Here is a 22,857-nt window from a genome sequence, read left to right on the forward strand (position 1 = left end):
GGCATGGGATCAAATTTGGGAAGATGGGGTAAATCAAGGCAAGAGAGAAAGGTATTAAAATAGGAAATGATAAACAGACTGTGAAAGGAAGGGACAGAGAGTACAAATCTAAGAGTAGGAAGGTTGTGAAGGCATTGGACAGAATTCAGAAGAAATTCACAAGAATGATTCCAGGGATAAAGAACTGTAGCTATGAGAATAGCTTGGAGAGATTGGGACTGTTATCCTTGGAGAAAAGACTCGGTGAGGGGGGGGGGGAGACTTGATAGAGGTATTCAAGGTCATGAGGGGTATGGACAGGGTAAAGAGGCAGAAATCGTTCCCACTCAAAATAAAAAGGAGTAAAAGTAGTATGAGAAAAAAAAATTTCACCCAGAGAGTGGCTGCAATCTGGAACGAACTTCCCGAGAAGGTGGTGGAGACAAGTTTGATCAAGGTATTCAAAGGGGACTTGGGTTCCTATCTGAAAAGTGAGGATGTGCAAGGTTATGGGGATAATGCAGGACAGTGCGACTTGGTAAAATGCTCTTTCAGAGAGCTAAAGAAGACTCAATGGGCTGAATGGCCTCCTTCTGTACTGTAAAGATTATGTGAGTAGAACAAAGAACAGTACAGCACAGGGACAGGCCCTTTGGCCCTCCAAGCCTGCGCCGGTCAACTAAAACACTTTGCACTTCCGATGTCCGTATCCCTCTATTCCCATCCTATTCATGTATTTGTCAAGCTGCCTCTTATACACCACTATCGTACCTGCTTCCACCACCTCCTCTGGCAGCGAATTCCAGACACTCACTACCCTCTGCGTAAAAAACATACCCCACACACCTCCTCTATAGTTTTCTCCCCTCACCTTAAAATTATGTCCCCTAGTAATTGACTCTTCCACCCTGGGAAAAAGCTTCTGACTATCTACTCTGTCCATGCCACTCATAATTTTGTAAACTTCTATCAAGTCGCCCCTCAATCTCCATCGCTTTAGTGAGAACAATCTGAGTTTCTCCAACCTCTCCTCATAGCTAATAACCTCCAGAGCAGGCAGCATCCTGGTAAACTTCCTCTGCACCCTCTCCAACGCCTCTATATCCTTCTGGTAATGTGGCGACCAGAATTGCAAGCAATATTCCAAGTGTGGCCTAACCAAGGTTCTATACAGCTGCAGCATGACTTCCCAGCTTTTATACTCTATACCCCTGCAAATGAAGGCAAGCATGCCATATGCCTTCCTGACTACCTTATCCACCTGCGTTGCCATTTTCAGTGACCTGCGGACCTGTACACCCATATCCTTCTGCTCGTCAATGCAGTTAAGGGTTCTGCCATTTACTGTGTAATTCCTGCCTGTATTAGCCCTTCAAAAATGCATTATTTTGTAATTAATTAATTAAAGTAAATCAGCAGATAAGGCTAGAGGTTACAAAAATAATAAAAGGACAAAACTAAAGGCTCTGTATCTGAATGTATGCAGCAATCGAAGCAAAACTGATGAACTGAGAGCACAAATAGAAATATATAAGTACGATATGATAGCCATTACAGAGAAATGGCTACAGGATGACAGACTGACACCTGAATATTGAAGGGTACATGAGATTTAGGAAGGATAGGAAGCTAGGAAAAGGTGGAGGGATAGCTCTGTTAATTAATGATGGTATTAGCACAAGAGAGAGAGATGACCTAAGTTCAGGAAACCAGGATGTAGAAATCAGGGTAGAGATGAGAAATGATAAAGGCATGAAGTCACTGTGGAAGTGATGTACAGGCCCCCTAACAGTAACCACAGGATATAGAGGAAGAAATAATGGGAGTGAGCTTGTCAGTAAGGTACGGTGATAATCATGGGGGATTTTAATCTACATATAGGGCAGAATTTTGCCGTCTGTGAGCAGGGGGCAGGGTCGGGAACCCCCGACGTCATCCCGCCCCATTTAAATTTTCAGGAAGGTAGGGGCACAGCAAAATCAGCTGTGCGCCTGCCGACCTGTCAATGGCCAATTGAGGCCACTGACAGGATCATTTAAACAATTAAAGGACCTGCCTGTCCAACCTTAAGGTTGGCGGGCAGGCCAGGAGCCCTGGCAGGCAATAGAAAAAACATGAAACCTCATCCACCGGCTGGATGAAGTTTCATGCAGGGTTTTAAACAGTTTAATAAAGTTTTGCTGTAATTTATGAACATGTCCCATGAGGGGGACATGTTAAGGGTTTTTTTTCCCTATTTTTTATCTTTTTAAAAGTGTCAGCAATCTCCCTGAGGCAGCACTTAGCCTCAGGGAGATGTGCACTCTTTTGTGCGCATGTGCAAAAGAGCACACTCTTGCTTTTGGGGAATACCCTCTCCCGCCCGCACAGAAAGTGCATTGTGCTTCCCGCCAGAAGTCCAACAGGCAGAAAATTCTGCCCATAGACTGTAAAAATCAGATGGGCAAAGGATGAGGAATTCATAGAAAGTTTGAGATAGTTTCTTAGAACAGCACGTTCTAGAGTCAACCAGAGAACAGGCTTTGCTAGACCTAGTATTGTGCAATGAGATAGGATTAATGACCTCATGGTAAAGCCACCCCTAGGTAGCAATGATCATAATATGATTAAATTTTACATTCAGTTTGAGGGAAGAGTGGATCTAAGACTGGTATTTTAAACTTAAATAAGAGCAATTATGAGGTCATGAAAGCAGAGTTGGCTAATGTGAACTGGCAAATTAGTTTAAGGGGTAGGTCAATAGAGATGCAGCGGCAGACATTTAAAGGGATATTTCAGAATAGATACATTCCAATGAGAAGCAAAATTTCCAAGGGGAGGACCCACCATCTGCGGTTAACCAAGAAAGTTAAAAATAATATCAAGCTTAAAGGAAAAGCATTTAATTGTACATGGGTGGCAGGTCAGAAGATTGGACAGAATATAACAGCAAGGAATGACTAAAAGATTAACATAGAGGGAAAAATTAGAGCACAAGAGAAAGCTAGCTAGAAATATAAAGACAGTTTCAACAGATATTTTAAAAATAGTTAACAAAGTGAGTGCTCGTCCTATAGAGAGTGAGTGTGTAGAATTATTAATGGAAAATTAACAAGATGGTGGATTAATTGAACAGGCATTTTGCATTGGTCTTCACTTATGAGGATACAAGTAACATCCCAGGAATAGCTGTAAATCAGGAAATGGGAAGGGAGGTAGGAACTCAAGAAAATTACAGTGGGAGAGGGGTACCCAGTCGTTGTGGTCCATGTAGGTACCAACAACATAGGCAATATAGGTACTGAGAAACTTGTTGAAGATGCGGCTGATACGTCCCCAGTTTCTGATGGACTTTATCCTAGGGTCTTAAAAAAAGTGCCTAGTCAGATAGTTGATGCATTGATTTTAATTTTTCAAAATTCCCTAGATTTGGGCAAGGTTCCATTTTATTGGAAAATAGCTAATGTAACTCCTTTATTTGAAAAGGGATGATGACAGAAAGCAGGAAACTACTGGCCGGTTAGCTTAACATCTGTCATAAGGAAAATGTTGTTTTGCAGGGCACTTAGATAAATTCGAGGTAATCAGGCAGAGTCAACATGGTTTGTGAAAGGGAAATCATGTTTGACCAATATTTGGAGCTCTCTGAAGAAGTAACATGTACTGTGGATAAAGGGGAACCAGTAGATGTGCTGTACTTAGATTTCCAGAAATCATTTGATAAGGTGCCACATTAAAGGTTATTGCAGAAAATAAAAGTTCACGGTATAGGGGGTAACTTATTGACATGGATAGAAGGTTGGCCAGCTAACAGGAAACAGAGTAGGCAGAAATTGATCATTTTCTGGTTGACAAGATATAATGAATGGTGTGTTACAAGGATCAGTGCTGGGGCCTCAACTTTTTACAATTTATATAAATGACTTGGATGAAGGGACTGGAGGTATGGCTGCTAAATTTGCTGATGGCACAAAGATAGGTAGGAAAGTAAGTTGTGAGGAGGATGTAAGAGGACACAAAGGGATATAGATAGGTTAAGTGAGCAGGCAAAGATCTGGCAAATGGAGTACAATATGGGAAAATTTGAAATAGCCCATTTTGGCAGAAAGAATTAAAACGAAGCATATTATCTAAATAGTAAGAAACTGTACAGCTCCGAGATGCAGAGAGACCTGGGCCTCCTGATGCATGAATCACAAAAGGTTAGTATGCAGGTACACAAGTAATTAGGAAAGCAAATAGAATGTTATTGTTTATTATGAGGGGAATTGAATACAAAAGTAGAGAGGTTGTGCTTCAGTTGTACAGGGCATTGATGAGACCACATCTAAAGTACTGTGTACAATATTGGTCTCCTTGCTTAAAATGTATTGGAAGCAGTTCAAAGAAGGTTTACTAGACTAATACCTGGAATGCCGGGTTGTCTTATGGGGAAAGGTCGGATGGGCTGGGCTTTAATCCGCTGGAGTTTAGAAGAGTAAGAGGTGACTTGATTGGAAACATACAAAATCCTTCTTGACAGGGTGGATGTGGAAAGGATGTTTCCTCTTGCGTGAGAATCTAGAACTAGGGGGTCACTGTTTAAACATAAGCGGTCGCCATTTAAGACAGAGATGAAGAGAAATTTTTTTCTCTCAGAGGGTCCTGAGTCTTTGGAACTCTTCCTCAAAAGGTGGTAGAAGCTGAGTCTTTGAATATTCTTAAGGCAGAGGTAGATAGATACTTGATAAGCAAGGGGTGAATGGCTATCAGGGGTAAGCAGGAATGTGGAGTTGAGGTTACAATCAGGTCAACCATGATCTTATCGAATCAAGGGCCCAAGTGGACTCAAGGGCCAAGTAGCCTACTCCTGCTCCTAATTCATATGCTCATATGTAACTTAAGCAATGGGAGACCCATCTCTGAACCTCTTAAGTGGAACCAGGGAATCTGGAGAAAGGGCAATTACATCCATTAGAAATATAAATTATGCACGAGTTATATAACAAAAGAGCTATATTAAAATAATTAATTTATATTTCTGTTTGAGGACATACCAAAGTATACCAGATTCTCATAGAGAAGGGCTGTAGGTTAAAGGTTCTTTTTAAGTTATCCGGATGTTTGCTCAGAAAGCAGGTAGTTGCAGTTTTTGGTTTGGCGTTGACTCCAGCTTACTGGATTGAGAGAGCCAACAGGAGATGACTGTTAGTCAGGCCTACACTTTAAGCAGAGAAGAAACTAACTTCTAGTCACTGCACAGAATGCAGGCAGGTCTCAAGCCCAATTTGGATTTCTTGAGGGAAAACGCACCTAGAAGATTTGCCTATCTTGTAGCTAGAGGAAGAAATCTGCAGTAGTCTTCATTGAGCCTTGTGGCAGAAAGTAATCAGTAGAGTTAGCCTGGAAGCTGTGAGTAGGCAGCTGGGTATATGCTGGCAACCAGTAAAAGAAACTAAGGCATCAACAATCGCGAGGTTATTAAATAAAAGTTGGAGGGCCGCTTAACCAAAAATCTAATGGAAGAATCCTCAGGAAATATTACCTCTGAGAACAGGTGGAATGCTGAGGAAAATTGAAGCAATTATGCTGTGACATACCTTGTGGGTTGGTCCCTAAATAAGTGCATGAGCCTTCAAGATTGCTGTAATAGATAAGGGATTCTTGGAGGCAAGTAAAAGTTAGAACTGAATCCATAGCATAAGTAATTATAAACTACAGTGTTAAGTTGACAGTGCTAGCTTTGTTTAAATAGTTTAAAAATGTGAAATCTTGTGCCACAGTTCTGTCGGCTGATTGCTGGGTATTCAGATTTCTCTTTAAATGTTAATGGTTCCCAACAGGATCACAACTGACTTAAAAAGGATAGCATAGGTGGTCAATGCACAACAATATATTCACAAGGTCTTCTTGCAAATAACTGCATCTCCATTCATTTTAATGACTGATGGTTATCAACCCTTAAATTATAAAATTAACTATTTTCTCTTTCCTAGCAAGCACAATTTAAAAAAAGCCGAAAAAGTAACTTTTGATCTAAAGAAACTGAAAACAAAACAAAGTCTTGAAGCAAAGTAAGCTGTGCTCGAAGCTACAGATGAGTTTTTACTACTGCCATCTGATCTCCTGCAGAGATTTACATTAATAGGAATCTACTATACTGCAAGATTCATTATCAACAATATGGTCAAGCAAATGATTGCCAAAAGAGTTCCTCCATGGATTTGCATAGTAATATATTTTTAAGCATAACTTATCAGGTTATATGGTAGGTGAAGAAAGGCTAATGGCTGAAGCAAACATTAATGCACATTTTCTACCAGTGCATTACAGTAAAGTGTAGATTATGTATATGAAGTACTCCTCATTCCATGTGGAGACTGGACAGTGTTCAAAAGTGAGAGAATTTCATTTAGATAGCACCTTTCATGTTCTCATGACATCCAGAAGCAATTTATAGGCAATAATTATTTTGAACTATAGTTAAGCTTATAGAATAGAATGGTTATAGCATTAGAGGTCCTTTGGCTCGTCATTCCCATGTCACCTCTTCGGAGCTTCTCAGCTAGTCCCACTCTCCTGCCTTTTCCCTGCAAATTCTTTTCTCTTCAGATAAGTATCCAATTTCCTTTTGAAAACCACGATTTATTCAGCCCCTAACACACTTTCGAGCAGTGCATTCCAGATCTTAATCACTCACTGCATGAAAAAAGCTTTTCCTCATGTGGCCTCTGGTTTTTTTGCCAATCACGTTAAGTTGGTGTCCTCTGGTTCTCAACCCTTATGCCAATGGGAACAATTCCTCCCGATCTACTCTGTCCAGTTCCCTCATGATTTGGGACATCTCTATCAAATTTCCTCTCACCCTTCATTTCTCTGAACAGAACAACTCCAGCTTTGTCAATTTACCAATGTAACTGAAGTACCTGATCTCTGGAACCATTCTCAGAAATCTTTTCTGCACCCTCTCAAATGCCTTCATATCTTTCCAAAGGTCTTGTATTAGGAAAAAAAGAGGTGCTTTTCAAATATATGACCTTTCACAGCCACCGCACATCTCAAAGCATTTTACAATGAAGTACTTTTGATGTGTAGTCACAGTTGAATGTAGGAAATGCGAACTTTCACACAGCAAACTCCCATACACAGCAATGTGATAATGACCAGATAATCTGTTTTTGTGATATTAAATCAGGGATAAATATTGGCTAGGATACTAGGGATAATTCCCCTGCTCTTCTTCAAAATCGTGCCATGGGATATTTTACATCCACTTGAGCAGGCAAATGGGGCTTCGGTTTAATGTCTCATCCAAAAGACAAAACTTCACACAAAACTTCAAGCCGAATTAGTGATTTATAAAGGTTCATCCTAACTTCCTTGCTTTTGTACACTATGCCTCTATTTTTGTTTTATCTGTCCAGGATCCCATATGCCTTGCTAACTACTTTCACAACGTGCACTGTCACCTTCAATGATTTGTGCACATATACTCCCAAGTTCCTACGCTCCTGCGAACACTGCTGCCAACTTGTGTACAAGATTCCAAAAGCACAAGGAGATAAATAAACAATTAAGTTATTTTGATCGAGTTACCTGAAGTATGAACATTGGCCAGGATACTGGAAAAATTCCCAGCGTACTTTGTGATCTTTTATCTCTATTTGAACCATTAGGAGTCTGATCCAAAGGACAGTCCCTCTAATGATGCAGCCCACTCAAAATCCATCACTCAAATGGCAAGATCCACCAAAAAACTGGATCTTTAAGAAGTCTGATACATTACTGAAGTCACAGATGGGCATTTCTCACTCACGCTGTATGGGTAAATCTTATGATTGTACCTTTCATGTGAAAGGAGGTCATAGCAAGAGATAACAATGGCCTATTAATATTGTAGAACCGCTTTAAGAATCAGATCCATGTCCAGTCCTAGGCTCTCAATGCTTTAATTAATGTTTAATCTATTGTATGCCAAAAAAAAATTTAAAGTCAGTTTACAGCTTTATTTCCTGGCTGCAGTACCTTCCAAATTCATCTTTTTTTGAGCTATGGAAACAAGCAAGGCTGCAATTATTGTCTATTGCTAGCTTACAGAATTGTTATAGCACAGGAGGCCATTCAACCTTTCTTGTCTACACTGGCTCTCCGAATGAACAATTCCCCTTCTGCCATTACCCTGCCTTCTCCCTGGAACCCCACACATTTTTCCGTTTCAGATAGCAATCTAATTCCCTTTTGAATGCTTTGATTGAACCAGCCTCTACCACACTCTCAGGCAGTACATTCCAAACCTTAACCACTTGCTGCATGAAAAAAGTTTTTCCTCATGTTGCTTTTGCTTCTTTTGCCAATTAGTTTAAATCTGTGCCCTCTTGTTCTCGATCTGTTAACAAGTGGGAACAGTTTCTCCCTATCTAATTTATCCTGACCCCTCATGATTTTGAATATCTCCATCAAATCTCCTCTCAGTCTTCTCTTCCCTGAGGAAAATAGTGCCAACTTCTTCAATTGGTCTTCATATCTGAAGTTCCTCATCCCTGGAACCATTCTCACGAATCTTTTCTGCACTTTTCTCCAATGCTTTCAGACCTTAAAGTGCAGCGCCCAGAACTGGACACAATACTCCAGCTGAGGTTGAACTAATGTCTTATACAAATTCAACATAAGCTCCTTGCTCTTGTACATTATGCCACCATTAATAAAGCCTAGGATACTATGCTTTATTAACTGCTCTCTCAACCTGTCCTGCTGCCTCCAATGATGTATAGTTGCCCGAGAAGATGATTGGCCTTATATACTGACTGTTTTTACAATGGAGCGGCTTGTTAGGCCACTTCAGAGGGCAGTAAAAGTAATTTACATATTATGGGATTGACATCACATGTAGTCCAGATCCAGTCGGAGCAGCATGTTCTATTACTTGAAGAACATTAGTGGACAAGTTGGGTTTTTTCCAAACATCTGGAAAATCCATGGCCATTTCTCCTGGTGTATGTCTAAAAATTAATAAAATTATTGAATCTAATTTCACTTTTTTGCCATGGTCGAATTTGAATTCACAACATCAGACTGGCTAGTTCAATCACCAGATGTTCTTTCTCTCTGGTGAGAAGAAGATGCCTACAAGCCTGTGAACATTAAACTCAGCATTGACTGCATTATATTCTCGGGAAATTTTCATCAATTCACATGCATACGAACATTTCTAAAGTAACTATGCTCCAAGAGTTCCAAGTACGAGTTCCAAGAAAATAACTGAGCAAAAGCTGTTTAGAAAATAACTAAGGAAACAGCAAAAGGTAATCGAATTGCTCATGTAAAACTCCCAAAGAAGGCACTGTGTATTATTTAAGGTTCAGGAGTCACAAATTACCCAAATTAGGCAGTCGAGAATTCATAGGTGATTTTAAGCTAGTTTATTAAGAAGCTACAGTGTAGGTATGATACAAAAGCTAAATAGGCAGAAAAGACACACAATCCGTAACAGATGAGAACAGTTACTGGTCCTGGATCAGACAAATGGATGGGGGAAACAGGGATGCTGATCTCTGTGGCTGACAGTGGTGGTCTTCTTAGAACTGTCTGGTGGTCCCAGATCAGAGAAGCAGGCAGATGACACTGATCTCCATGGCTGGAAGTGACAATGATCTGTTTTCCAACAGCAATCATCTCTCTTTCTTCTTCTTTGCCTTCAGTCAGCCAAGGTATCACGAAGCTCTTTGTCCTCTCCTAGGCGAGGGTTGGAAGTGGCAATTTCTTCTGTTTTCTTCAGTCTTCCTGGGCTGGCCAAATTGTTAGGCCGAAGCCAGCATGAATCACTTTGAAAAGCTCTCTGTCCAAAGTCTTCTTGAGCTACCCAAAGTGTTAAGCAGGAACCAGCATTAGTCTACCTCAAGAAGTCCTCTTCGGTCTGAAATGTTATTTCCCCTCTCGAGAGTCTACTTATGTATACACCTTATTTCTGGAAGGCTTATGCCAATCATTTATTCAATTGTCCATTGGAAAGGATCAGATATTCAAGGTAATCCCTCCTATTTCTGTCAGTATTCCATTAAGCCATCATTTGGCTCATGCTCATTCAGACATCCTGCTTAACTTAAGACAACTGGTTTACATATGGGTCATGAGGATAAGCAATATATCATTTCAGTGCTTGTGTAATAGCTGTCTTGTGTTACGGGGACATTCTTAGCATTTTATAAAGCTATTTATTATATGGTGATTTCTTACAATTTGTAACATCATTATGTAGGGTTTGTAAGTGGAAATTTCCTATCTGAAAAGTGTAGCCAGAGTAGATTTTCCATATGTGTCTTATTTGCACTCTGGTGCAAAAGATCATGGGGCAGAATTTTGCCTTTGATGGGCGGGTGGGCGGGCCCCACCAGCTCAGCGGCGGGCGGGAGCCAATCACCGCCACCAAAATGGGCCCTGCCGCCATTTTGAGTGGGCAGGCCACCTGATGGGAAGCGCTATGCGTTTCCTGTGCGGGGGGGGGGTGGTGGACGGAGGGATTCCTCAACGCATGCGCGCAAAAGAGCGCACATCTTCCTAAGACTAAGTGCGGTCTCAGGGACAGCACTGAAAGTTTTATAAACTTGAAAAATAAAAAAATTAACATGTCCCCCTTGTGTGACAATGTCACACGAGATGGGACATGTAAAAAAGATCACAAAGTTTATTAAAGTTTTTTTAAAACAGACAGTGGATGAGGTTTCATGTTTTTTCAGAAGCTCGCTGGGGCTCCTGGCCTGCTGCCAGTATTAAGATTGGACTGACAGGGCCTTTAATTGGCTTAATTATCCTGTCAATGGCCTCAATTGGCCATTGACAGGTCGGCGGGTGGACAGCTGATTTCGCTGTCTGCCCGCCTTCCTGAATATTTAAATAGGGCGGGATGACGTTGGGGGCTCCCCCCGACGTCATCACGCATCATTTTCACGTCGGCAAGCGGGCCCCGCCCCCAACTCACCAATGGAAAAATTCTGGCCCATATTACAATTGGGAGGTCCTCAATAGTTCAGTACATGGAAATCAGTTTAGTTGTGGGCATTTGTTATTCATTCTTGCCTCTGATAGTATATCTAGTTTAGGACCTAACAAGGAGCATATGAATAGTATTGCAGAACTAACACAATGCATGAGCATGGTTTCAGGAATTATTTGCTAAATGAACAGAAGTAAAAGAGCATCAACTGCTCTTTGTCATTGATAATCAAAGCTAACAACAGCAAATGTTAACAATTAACTGTTCAATAAAGCTGACCCAAGAACACATTTTAGATCTATAGCACTGTCACTGATTGGCTTTGACACTGGGGGAGATTTGTCTGTCAATCCCTTTAAGGGGTTTTACATGAATCTTACTTGACCGAAAACAGCAACATGCAAATTGGAGGATGTGGCAAATAATAATTTGATAAATCAACAGCAAAACTGTAAACTTTCAAAAGTGCCAATGACAATTTAAAAATGTATGTGGCTCAATTCAGAAGTAACACAGAAGGAAATAGGGAAAGCTTGCACATGACTGCTCCAAGCATTCTTGCCGAAGGTAGCAGAGTTCTCAAATTTTTCTAAGGTGGTAGACACAGACAGATGTACCTGATTTTGTGGGAATAATGGCACCAAGGTGTACTGAACCAACTGAATGTCTTCTCACACCGCAGCTCAGTGAGCAATGTATATTAAAATGCATATGAAAGCAATAACAAGATCAAAAATAATTACATATACATCCTACCATACTAATAATTAAATTAGTTGTGAAAGAAAGCAATGAGGAATTCTCAGGGAAAATACTTGTATAATTGCAGCAAAGCAAAAAAAATCAACAAGGATGTACATGGAGGATTGCTTATGTGCCTTGCAAGTGAGGATTATTCTTTAAAAATGTAGATGAAATGTTACATGATAAGTTACACGCTAAGAATCTGCAATCCTCCCCTTTATATAGTAAAATTTAAACAGATTTTTCCCACTTTTACAGGATTTTTAAAAATTTACTCTTGGGATGCAGGCATCACAGTGAATTTAAGAATCAACCATATTGGTGTGGGACTAGAGTCACATGTAGGCTAGACCAGGTAAGGACAGCAGATTTCCCTAAAGGATATTAGTGAATCAGATAGGTTTTTACAACAATTGACAACAGTTTCATGGTTACCATTATACTTTTAATTCCAGATTTTTATTGAATTCAAATTCCACCATCTGCCATAGTGGGATTTGAACCTAGAGCATTGTGCTGGGTCTCTGGATTATCAATCTAGTGTCAATACCACTATGCCACCGCCTCCCTTATGTTCCTCTATTAGATATTAAAACCACGTGGCTTTCTTTCATGAACTTGCCGTCCTGTTACTTTTTAGCTGTATTACAAAAGTCATTTACAGCACAGGAGGCAGCCATTTGGTATTTGGTCCATTGAGTCCACGTCAGCTCTCTGTAAAGCAAACAGTCCCATTCCCCTGGCTTTATCTCCATAGCACTGCAAGTTTATTTTCTTCAAGTGTCTATCCAATTTAATTTTGAAATTCATTGATCATCTCTGCTTCCACCAGTCTTGTGGGCAAGTTCCAGCTACATAATGATGAAGGGAAAACATTTGATGTTATCTATATTGATTTCAAGAAAGCTTTTGACAAAGTACAACATATGAGGCAGGTTAACAAAATTGTGGCACGTGGACGGCTTAGTGTCAGCTTTGATAAAAACTTGGCTTAAGGACAGAAAACAGTGAGTTGTGGTAAATGGTTGTTTTTCAGACTGGAGGATAGTAGACTGTGGGAGACAGCAGACACTCGTTGCGTGAACAAGTTCTTCCTCTCACCCCCTATATCTCTTGCTCAAAACCTTAAATTTATAATCGCTAGTCCTTGTATCAACTAATGAGAATAGTTTTTCCTTGTCTACCTTATCCAAACTTGTCATAATCTCATACACCTCCATCAAATCTAACCTCAATCTTCATCACTCCAGAGAGAACAACCCCAACTTCTCTAACCTAACCCTGTAACTAAAACCCTCATCTCTGAAGCCATTCAAGAAAATGCCCTCTGTTCCCTTTCAAGGACCTTCACATCATTACTAAAACTGGTGCACAGCCTAATTGGGGCCTAGCCAGCATTTTACAAAGGTTCAGCATAACGTCTCTGCTTTTGTACTCAATTCCTCTATTGATGAAGCCCAAGATCCAGTATGCTTTGCCAATCACTTTCTCAATATGTCCTGCCAGCTTCAAAGATTAATGCACATGCACCCCTCCCCCAGGTTTTTCTGTTCTTGCATATCCTTTAGAATTGTGCTATTGAGTCTATGTTGCCTCCTCCTATCCTTCCTGCCAAAATGCAGCACCTCACACTTCTCTGTATTAAATTTCATCTGCCACTTGTCTAACCCATTCTGCTAGTCTATATGCACTCTGTGGCACTGTTACCAACCTGTTTGCCACTCCCGAGTTTGGTACCATCAGCAAAATTTGAAATTTTACTCTGTATTCCAATATTCAAGTCAAAAATAGCAAAGAAAAGCAGTGGTCCTAGTTCTGACCCTTGGGGGCAAGTCTGAAAAACAATAATTTCCAGAACTCGCTATTTTCCAATCATAAGCCAATTTTTTTTATCCAAGCTGACACTCTGCCTCCAGTTCCATGTGCCACAATTTTATTAACCAGCCTTTTATGTTATACTTTGTCAAAAGCTTTCTTGAAATCAGACATCCATTGCTTTTCCTTCATCAATCTTTTCTGTTATTTCATCAAAAAATTCAACTAGGTTAATCAAGCATGATCTGTCTTTTACAAATCCATGCTAGCTATCCTTAATTAATTCAAATCTCTCCAACTGACTGCTGATTTTTTCCTTGATTTTTGTTTCTAAAACCTTACCCACCACTGATGTTAAATTAACCGGCCTATGGTTACTAGGACCATCCTTACACCCTTTCTTGAATAAGAATGTCACACTTGTAACTTTCTAGTCCTCTGGCACCTCCCCCTCATATCAATGAAAAACTGGAATATAATGGCAAGCCCTTCTGCTACCCCACTCCCAGTTACTTTAACAACCTGAAATGCAAACCATCCATACCAGGTGACTTATCCATTCTAAACATAGCCAGCCTTTCGAGTACCTACTGCACCTCAACTTTCACTCCCTCTACCATCTCATCTACCAATATTTTGAGAGATTTCTCTTCCTTAGCAAATTGTTGCTTGGTAAAACAGAACTTGAATATTGCTGAAAAGAGAGACACGTTGCTGAAGTATTTCTCAAAAATTTGAACAACAGGTTAAGCAAGCCAGTACTATGGTACTATGCAGTGGCTACATAAATGACATTTTCCATTAACTGGAAACTGCCTTCATTCCAAGATTGAGCAACGTAGTGTATGTTGGTGCAATGCAATACACATATGCCATACGTCCCAGTGATTGGCTGATCAAATCAAACAACATGTCCCTTCAGTTGTTCGTAATTGGCAGAGTACAGACTGTGATCAACCAGCCTGTGCTTGCAAAACCCAGAACAAAATGTTTACTGTTACATGTGATTCTGTATTTGGACAGCATTTGCTGAACAATCTGTGTGTGCAAATATCTACAATAACATCCAATTAAGATGATCAGTCAAGCTCGTAACATGGCTTATTTTTGTTTGCTAGAAGCAACATAAATTTATACACAGGGACCCGTTCTCTGCAAACAAATGGAATATGTTCAAGCCTTGCACCTTTTCTGAATTACCCAAGATCTTGGGAAGCCTATAGCTCCCCATTGCTTCTTCAATGGCAACCTCTCTGTCAAACAGAATTGACTTGCCACTTAATCAGCATCCTTTTCTCCTGTACAGTATAAATTGTTGTGATTGTTTAAATTTGGCATTCTTTTGTTTGTCCAATGAATGCAAGATGAAAAGCTTTGGCAATGTCTCTCTTTTCAATAACAGCCTTAGCAAACACTGATGCAAAGTGCTCATTAATTATTCTAGCTTTGTTCTCCTTAAACATCAGTTAACTGCCAAGAATTGTTTGAAATTCACTTAACTGTCAGTTACTAGCACTGGTGCATTCTCCATGGCAACGCTTCTACCAGAATCCACTTCCAAACAATCAGCACTCTCTTCACATATAGTATAAATTGCTGTTCTGCCCTTGTGTTAGTGTCCAGAAAAGTGCAAGGCAAAAAGCTTCAATGTCTCTTTTTCCAGTAATACTCAACTTAGATGTTCTATTTTAGATTGTTTCCTGATCTTCTGCATTACTAGTTACCTTATGATACAATGATCACTCTCACTCAACGGTTTTGGACACTTCGTCCACCTCATTCCAGAGCACCAGATCCAGGAATGCTTTGCTTCTAGCTGCTGCACCAAGAACATGCTGATCAAGGAAGTTCTCCTGCATACATTTCAGAAATTCCTCCCCCTCTTTACCTTTTACTTTAATGGTATCCCATTCGATATTTGGGTAATTGATGTTCTTGCACATATCTGTGACTTCTCTGCAGATTTGCTCCTCCACCTCCCTCTCACTATTTGGAGGCCTATAGAATACCCCAAGTAGCATGACATTACCCTTTTATGTAAACTCTAACCAAATGGATTCTGTCCTTGCCCCCTCAAGGATATCCTCTCTTTCACAGGATCACAGACCCTTAGGCCCATCGAGTCTGCACTGACACGAGAAACACCAGACCTACCTACCTAATCCTACTTACCAGCACTTGGCCCATAGCCTTGAATGTTATGACGTGCCAAGTGCTCATCCAGGTACTTTTTAAAGGATGTGAGGCAACCCGCCTCCAACCCCTCCCAGGCAGTGCATTCCAGACCATCACCACCCTCTGGATAAAAAAGCTTTTCCTCACATCACCCCTAAACCTCCTGCCCCTCACCTTGAACTTATGCCCTCTTATGACTGACCCTTCAACTAAGGGGAACAGCTGCTCCCTATCCACCCTGTTCATGTCCCTTATAAAATTGTACACCTCAATCAGGTCGCCCCTCAGTCTTCTCTACTCCAACAAAAACAACCCAAGTCTATCCAACCTCTCTTCATTACTTAAATGTTTCATCCCAGGCAACATCCTGGTGAATCTCCTCTGCACCCCCTCCAGTGCAATCACATTCTTCCTATAATGTGGCGACCAGAACTGCACACAGTACTCCAGCTGTGGCCTTACTAAGAACTAAGGTTCTATACAACTCAACATGACCTCCCTACTTTTGTAATCTATGCCTCGATTGATAAAGGCAAGTGTCCCTTTTGCCTTTTTCACCACCCCACTAACATGCCCCTCTGCCTTCAGAGATCAATGGACACACACGCCAAGGTCCCTGCGTTCCTCAGAATTCCTAGTGTCATGCCGTTCACTGAATACTTCCTTGTCAAATTACTCCTTCCAAAGTGTATCACCTCACACTTTTCAGGGTTAAATTCCACAGAATTTACTACAATGTCTTCTCGCGTCAGTATTGTCATATTACCTCTCTTTTTTCCTTCTCTATCTCTTCTGAAAATTTTATATCCTTGAATTTTAAGTACCCAGACATCACCATTTTAAGCCATGTTTCCCACTATATCATATTCCCACGCGGCTATTTGTGCTGTTAGCTCACCACCAAACTCTGTGTACTTACATACATGTTTCACAAACCAGAGTTTGTATTCCTTGTAGTCCTTAACTTGTTCCTCTATAATATGGTACTACTCCCTTCTCTAGTACTGTCTAGCACTCTCGCTTTATGTACCTTATTCCACTTCTCTACTTCTACATGCTTGTGCAATCCCCTTCCAATTTAGTTTAAATCCTCTCCAACCAGATTAGTGAACCTGCCCATGAAGGTATTGGTCTCAGCCTTATTGAGATATAACTCGCCCCTATTGAATAAATGCCTCCAGCTCCAGACTGATCTCAATGTCCCAAAAATCTGAAATTAATAGTACTAAAAGTGAATCAACTTCTTTAGGAATATGTGATCAATACCCATGATGTGGTATTTCACAGTACAGTAAAACAGTTTATAGAAATATTTACAGTAGAGATGTAATGGTTTCATTTGAAATCTTATTTTTAAAAACCCACATGGTTAAATGTCACATTATTCGCAAGTAAGGAGGCATTGACCATGCTACAAAATCACAGATCTGTCCCAGTTTTGTTAGGAAAGATCTGCAAGTGCAATAAAGTGATTTTGTTTACAAGTAGGGAAGCACTTACCCTTAATTTGACACCTGCCAATGACCGTCTGGTGAAACCGAATTCACAATATTGCAAACAACAGATAAGACACTCAAGTCCTACGGTATATATTTGCATACAACTAAGTCATAAACTCTACAGCTAACTGAATAATTAAAAAACCTGTAGGTTTGAAAAAAAAATTGCCCAATTTATGTCCTCTTCAGCTATACTTCTTGACTCTGATTGGTATTAGCTGGAACAAAAAGTTGCCAGAAGTACATAAAACACATATTTCTACTTATCCATCATTGCAACAAAAATAAAGTTTTAAATTATGGAATGGTGCATCTTTAATAAGAATAAGGCCATTTCATCTCTGCCCTGACTTCAATTTACATTTAAGAGGTGTCAGCCTTGGCTGAACCTCTGACTCTAACCTCTGAAGCAGCAGGCTATGCCATCAAGCCCCATTCCAGAAACTTGAGCACATAATATAGGCTGACATTTCAATCCAATACTGAGTGTGCCGATAGTGTATGATAATATGTTAAACTGACATTCTGTCTGATGGTAAAAGATCACATGGTACTATTTGAAGAAAAGCAAAGGAATTCTTCATTTGTTCTGGTCAACCTTTATTCCTCATCCAAATTCCCCCAAAATTGATAATTTATTTCACTGCTGTTTCTGGGACCTTGCTGCATGAAAATTTGCTGGTATATTTCTCTGCAATACAACACTTCAAAAGCTGTTTTGTCTTTTGACATTACCCGAGATCATAAAAGAGGCTTTCTTAATGCAATTTTCTTCTTTTCTTTCTATTCTTCTTTATACTGAGACATATCTAAATATGTTAACAGGAAGTGAAGACACAATGGATTGTTTATATTTGTGCTATTTCTATCAGTTTTATAAAGGGACCATCTCTGGTTCATATTTTATCACAGAATAAGAACATTGCAAATATTTATTGCTGTTTAAATACAAAGAATGCAAAATTAGAATCTACTTAGGTAACATTAATTAAGATACTTACATCATAACTGAAGTCTGCATCATTTGCTACTGTCAAGTCTGCAAGGTCACCAAGGCCTAAAACACTTTCCAGCACATCATCTGGACCCATGATAAATGATTTGCCAGTTCCAGGCGGAAAAATCAGTGGCTCAGCTATTCAATAAAAAAACATTTTATATTAAATGAATAAATCAGAAATTTAAACAATTTGCAGAGCATGCAATGTATTTACGATATGTTTTCCAATGTCTTTAATAAAAGATTGATCAGCTTTATCCACGTTTTAATTTCTCAACTATCAGGCAAACACTTTTTCCAATGTACAAACCAATATTAAACTCTACCAGAGGCATAGGCAGTCCACAGGCATTTCACAGAGAGCAAAGGAAGACACACAAAGACCAATTTAACACATATACAAAAGCCAATTTTAAAGCAAAATCCTGGCATAAACTGGTCACCCAGTTTTGTTACTTGACAAAATCTGCAATTTTAATTTGCAGTAGAAACTTTCCAGTTGACATCAGGTGACCTTAAATCTACAGTTGCTTTCTTAAGTACTTCAAAACTACATATGACAAGTAGAAATCAGACTAGGAAGTCAGATTTTTTTTTTGCAGTCTACAGATTCCTTTCATGCCACTTGGTGAAAAACCTGGATGATACAGTTGAGCAGAGTTTTTCCCTACAATTCCTGCTGTAGCTAAACCAGGATGCTGGGTTATGCATGTTTCTTTTATGAACAGATAACAAGGAACAATAGGATAAAAGCAAAATACTGCTGATGCTAGAAATCTGAAACAAAAACAAAAATAGCTGGAAAAACTCAGCAGGTCTGAAAGGTTTGGAGAGGAAGACAGAGTTAATCCGTATGACTCTTCTTCAGAACTAAAGAGAAATAGAAATGAGATGAAATCTAGCTGTTTAAGGGGGGTGAGACAGGTGGAGCTGGATGGAGGGCTAGTGATAGGTGAAGGCAAAGAAGAGATTACCAAAGATATCATAGACAAAAGGTCAAAGGGGTGTTGACGGTGGCGATATTAGCTAAAGGATGTGCTAATGGTGACATTAAGGGTAGAAAGCAGGATGGGCAAGTGACAGATGGCCCTAGTTGGGGTGGGGTGGGGGGAAGGGATCGAAATAGGCTAAAAGCTGGAGATAAAACAATGGATGGAAATAAATTTTAAAATAATAATAGAAATAGGTAGGAAAAGAAAAATATATTTAAAAATATTATAATTATTAGAAAAAAGGGGATCGAAAAGGGATGAGGATGGAGGAGAGAGTTCATGATCTGAAGTTGCTGAACTCATCCTCTATCCAGCTCCACCTGTCCCACCCCCCTTAAACAGCTAGATTTCACCTCATTTTTATTTCTCTTTAGTTCTGATGAAGAGTCATATGGACTCAAAACGTTAACTCCTCTCCACAGATGCTGTCAGACCTGCTGAGTTTTTCCAGCTATTTTTGTTTTTGTAACAAGGAACAATAATTTGGCAAAAGATTGAGTGGGATTTAAATGTATACACAAAAAGGTGAGTTTTGATTAGAGGTGTTATTTTTGCTTTCAATACTATAAGCAACACTAGTACATTTTGATGCTTAGCACTCTAGATATGGATATAGTAGCTCACTTTGCCCTCTCCTCTAATTATAACAAGCATTAAGGTGGGAACTGCACGAGGTGAGAGGAGAGCTGGGATTTTTACAGTTTAAAACAGTGGGGGGAGCCAGGATTTTCACAGTTTAAAACAGCTGGAAGGGAGCCGGGATTTTCACAGTTTAAAACAGCTAGAGGTGAGCCGGCGTTTTTACGGTTTAAAACAGCGAGAGGTGACCGGGATTTTCACAGTTTAAAACAACGAGAGGAGAGCCAGGTTTTACGGTTTAGAACAGCAAGAGGAGTGGTGGGATTTTCACAGTTTAAAACAGCGAGCGGAGGGCCGGGATTTTCAGAATTTAAAAAAGTGAGAGGTGAGCCAGGATTTTCACAATTTAAAACAGCAAGAGGAGATCTGGGATTTTTAGCTCTGTTTCAGGTTAAATTAGCTGCTGAGTAACTATCACTTGTTGATTATTATTAAATTAGTAACTTAAGGATAGGGGAAAATTAACTAAATAATGAAGGTTAAACAACAAAAAAAAGCGAGAGCGGAGTGGTTGTATAAAGAGCAAGAGCGGAGTGGCTACATAAAGAGCAGGAGCGGAGGGCTGTATAAAGAGTGGGAGTTTACCTGTGAGAGAGCGGAGCGGCTGTATAAAGAGCGAAGTGGAGTTTACCTGTGAGGGAGCCGGTTATCACCCAGACACTCAGCAGTGCTGGAATTCGAAAGGAGTAACGTCAGGACAAGGGAGAGAACCGATTGGTAGGTAGTGGGTAAGTTGTTTTTTTCCCACTTTAAAGCCACATTACAGAAGGCAAGAGTCTCAGCATTTGTTTTTTTTAAGAAAAACTAAATAGTTTTCTACTTGGCTTAAATTTAAGAAAATAGTCTTTTAATCAAAAACAAAGAAAAAAGTATGGCAAGGGAGCTCAGTCCCGTGTGTTGTAGGGCCTCCAGCATGCGGGAATTCTTAGGCACTCCTTGCAGTCTGGATGACCACATGTGCAGGAAGTGCCACCGGCTTGACTAGTTTGAGCAACAGTTTTCGGAGCTTGAGCGTCATCTGGAGACACAGCAGTGCATCCACAAGGCTGAGAATTATGTGGATAGCAGGTTTTTAGATGTGGTCACTCCGCAGTTTAAGGAAGTGCAGTCAGGGTGACCACCAGTTAGAAGAAGGGCGGCAGGCAGGTAGTCAGGAAAGCCCCAGAGTGCATCTCACTCAAGAACTGTTTTTCTGTGTTGGAAAACAGTGAGGGTGAAGGTTCCTCTGGAGAGTGCAGCCAGAGCCAAGTTCACAGCACTGTAGGTGGCTCAGCTGCACAAGGGGGTTGGAGTAAGAGTGCAAGAACAATAGTAGTAGGAAACTCAATAGTGAGGGGTGCAGACAGGCGCTTCTAGGGCAGACAGCCATAGGTGTGGCTCCAGGATGGTGTGTTGCCTCCCTGGTGCCAGAGTCAAGGGTGTCACAGAACAACTGTAGGGCATTCTGAAAGGCGAGGGCGAACAGTCAGAGGTCGTGGTTCACATTGGTACCAACGACATAGGTTGAAAGCGGATGAGGTCCTGCAACAAGAATTTACGGAGCTAGGTAGCAGATTAAAAAGCAGGACTTCAAAGGTTGTAATCTCTGGATTACTCCCTGTGCTAGTGAGTATAGGAATAGGAGGATAGAGATAGGATTCATATGCGTGGCTGAAGAGATGGTGCAGGAGGGAAGGCTTTAGTTTGCTGGATCACAAGTCTGTTTCTGGCGAAGGTGGGGCCTGTACAAGTTGGATGGGTTGCACCTGAACCGGAACAGGACCAACATCCTTGCAGGGAGGTTTGCTAGTGCTTTGTGGGGGGGGGTGGAGGAGCAGGGGGGTGTTTAAACTAATTTGGCAGGGGGAGAGGATACAGAGTGGAGGTACACTACAGGGTGATGCACAGCCAAATATAGAAGAGAAACTAAGTCTGGAAGGCAGAGCAAATATAGGCCTGTTAAAGCACAAGGGAATAATGCAGTTCTGTTGAAGGGTCATTCGGACTCGAAATGTTAACTGTGCTCCTCTCAGTAGATGCTGCCAGACCTGCTGAGTTTTTCCAGGTATTTTTGTTTTTATTTTGGATTTCCAGTATCCGCAGTTTTTTGCTTTTATCTTAGGGAATAATGCAAGACTGGATTGCATTTATTTTAACGCAAGGGGTCTTACAAATAAGGCAGATCAATTGAGGGCATTGATTAACATATGGGATTATGATATTGTTGCTATCACAGAGACTTGATTGAGGGAAAGGCAGGACTGGCAGCTCAATATTCCAAGATATAGAATCTTCAGGCATGACAGGGGGTTGTAAAAGAGGCGGCGGCATTGCAGTATTGATCAAGGAGTCAACTGCTGCAGTAAGGAGGGCTGGTATCTTAGAAGGTTCCTCAAATGAGGCCATATGGGTAGAGCTTAAAAACAAAAAGGGGGCAATCACTTTGCTGGAGTGTATTATAGGCCTCCAAACAGTCAGGGGGAGATAAAGGAATGTAGGCAAATCTCAGAGGTGTAAAAATAATAGTGTAATAGTAGGAGATTTCAACCTCCCCAGTATTAACAGGGATCCTTTTAGTGTGAAAGGCTTAGAGGGGGCGGAATTCTTAAAGTGCATCCAGGAGAGCTTTTTGAGCCAGCATGTAGAAAGTCCTGCAAGAGAAGGGGCGGTATTGGACCTAATCTTAGAGAATGAAGACAGGCAAGTGGTAGAAATGTCAGTGGGGGAGCATTTCAGAGATAGTGACCATAACTCTAAGATTTAAGGTAGTTATGGAAAAGGACAAAGATGGACTGGAAATAAGGGTCCTGAATTGGGGGAAGGCCGATTTCAAAATGATAAGACAGGATCTGGTCAAAGTGGACTGGGAGCAGCTACTTGTAGGAAAGTCTACATGAGACCAGTGGAAGTCATTCAAAAAGGAAATAGAAAGAGTTCAGGGCCAACCTGTTCTCGTAAAGGTTCCACAAATCCAGGGAACCCTACATGTCAAGGAATAGAGGATTGGATAAAAAAAAATAGGCGGCTTATGGCAGATACAGAGCAGATAAACAGCAACAGTCTGAAAGGAGTATAGAAAGTGTAGGG

General features: G+C 40.6%; 1 protein-coding gene across 6 annotated transcripts in view; it reads right to left on the reverse strand.

Annotated features, from left to right (window-relative positions):
* The window catches only part of strn3 (striatin, calmodulin binding protein 3), a 268,108-nt gene that overhangs the window by 85,722 nt on the left and 159,529 nt on the right, over window positions 1–22,857 (reverse strand). For all 6 annotated transcript variants that reach the window (XM_041213988.1, XM_041213985.1, XM_041213984.1 and 3 more), the window contains one exon: window positions 18,162–18,295. In XM_041213988.1, coding sequence (XP_041069922.1) covers window positions 18,162–18,295 — 134 coding nt within the window. The remainder of the gene's footprint in view (window positions 1–18,161; window positions 18,296–22,857) is intronic.

Source organism: Carcharodon carcharias, chromosome 20 (assembly GCF_017639515.1).
Source record: "Carcharodon carcharias isolate sCarCar2 chromosome 20, sCarCar2.pri, whole genome shotgun sequence".
NCBI classification, from domain to species: domain Eukaryota; kingdom Metazoa; phylum Chordata; class Chondrichthyes; order Lamniformes; family Lamnidae; genus Carcharodon; species Carcharodon carcharias.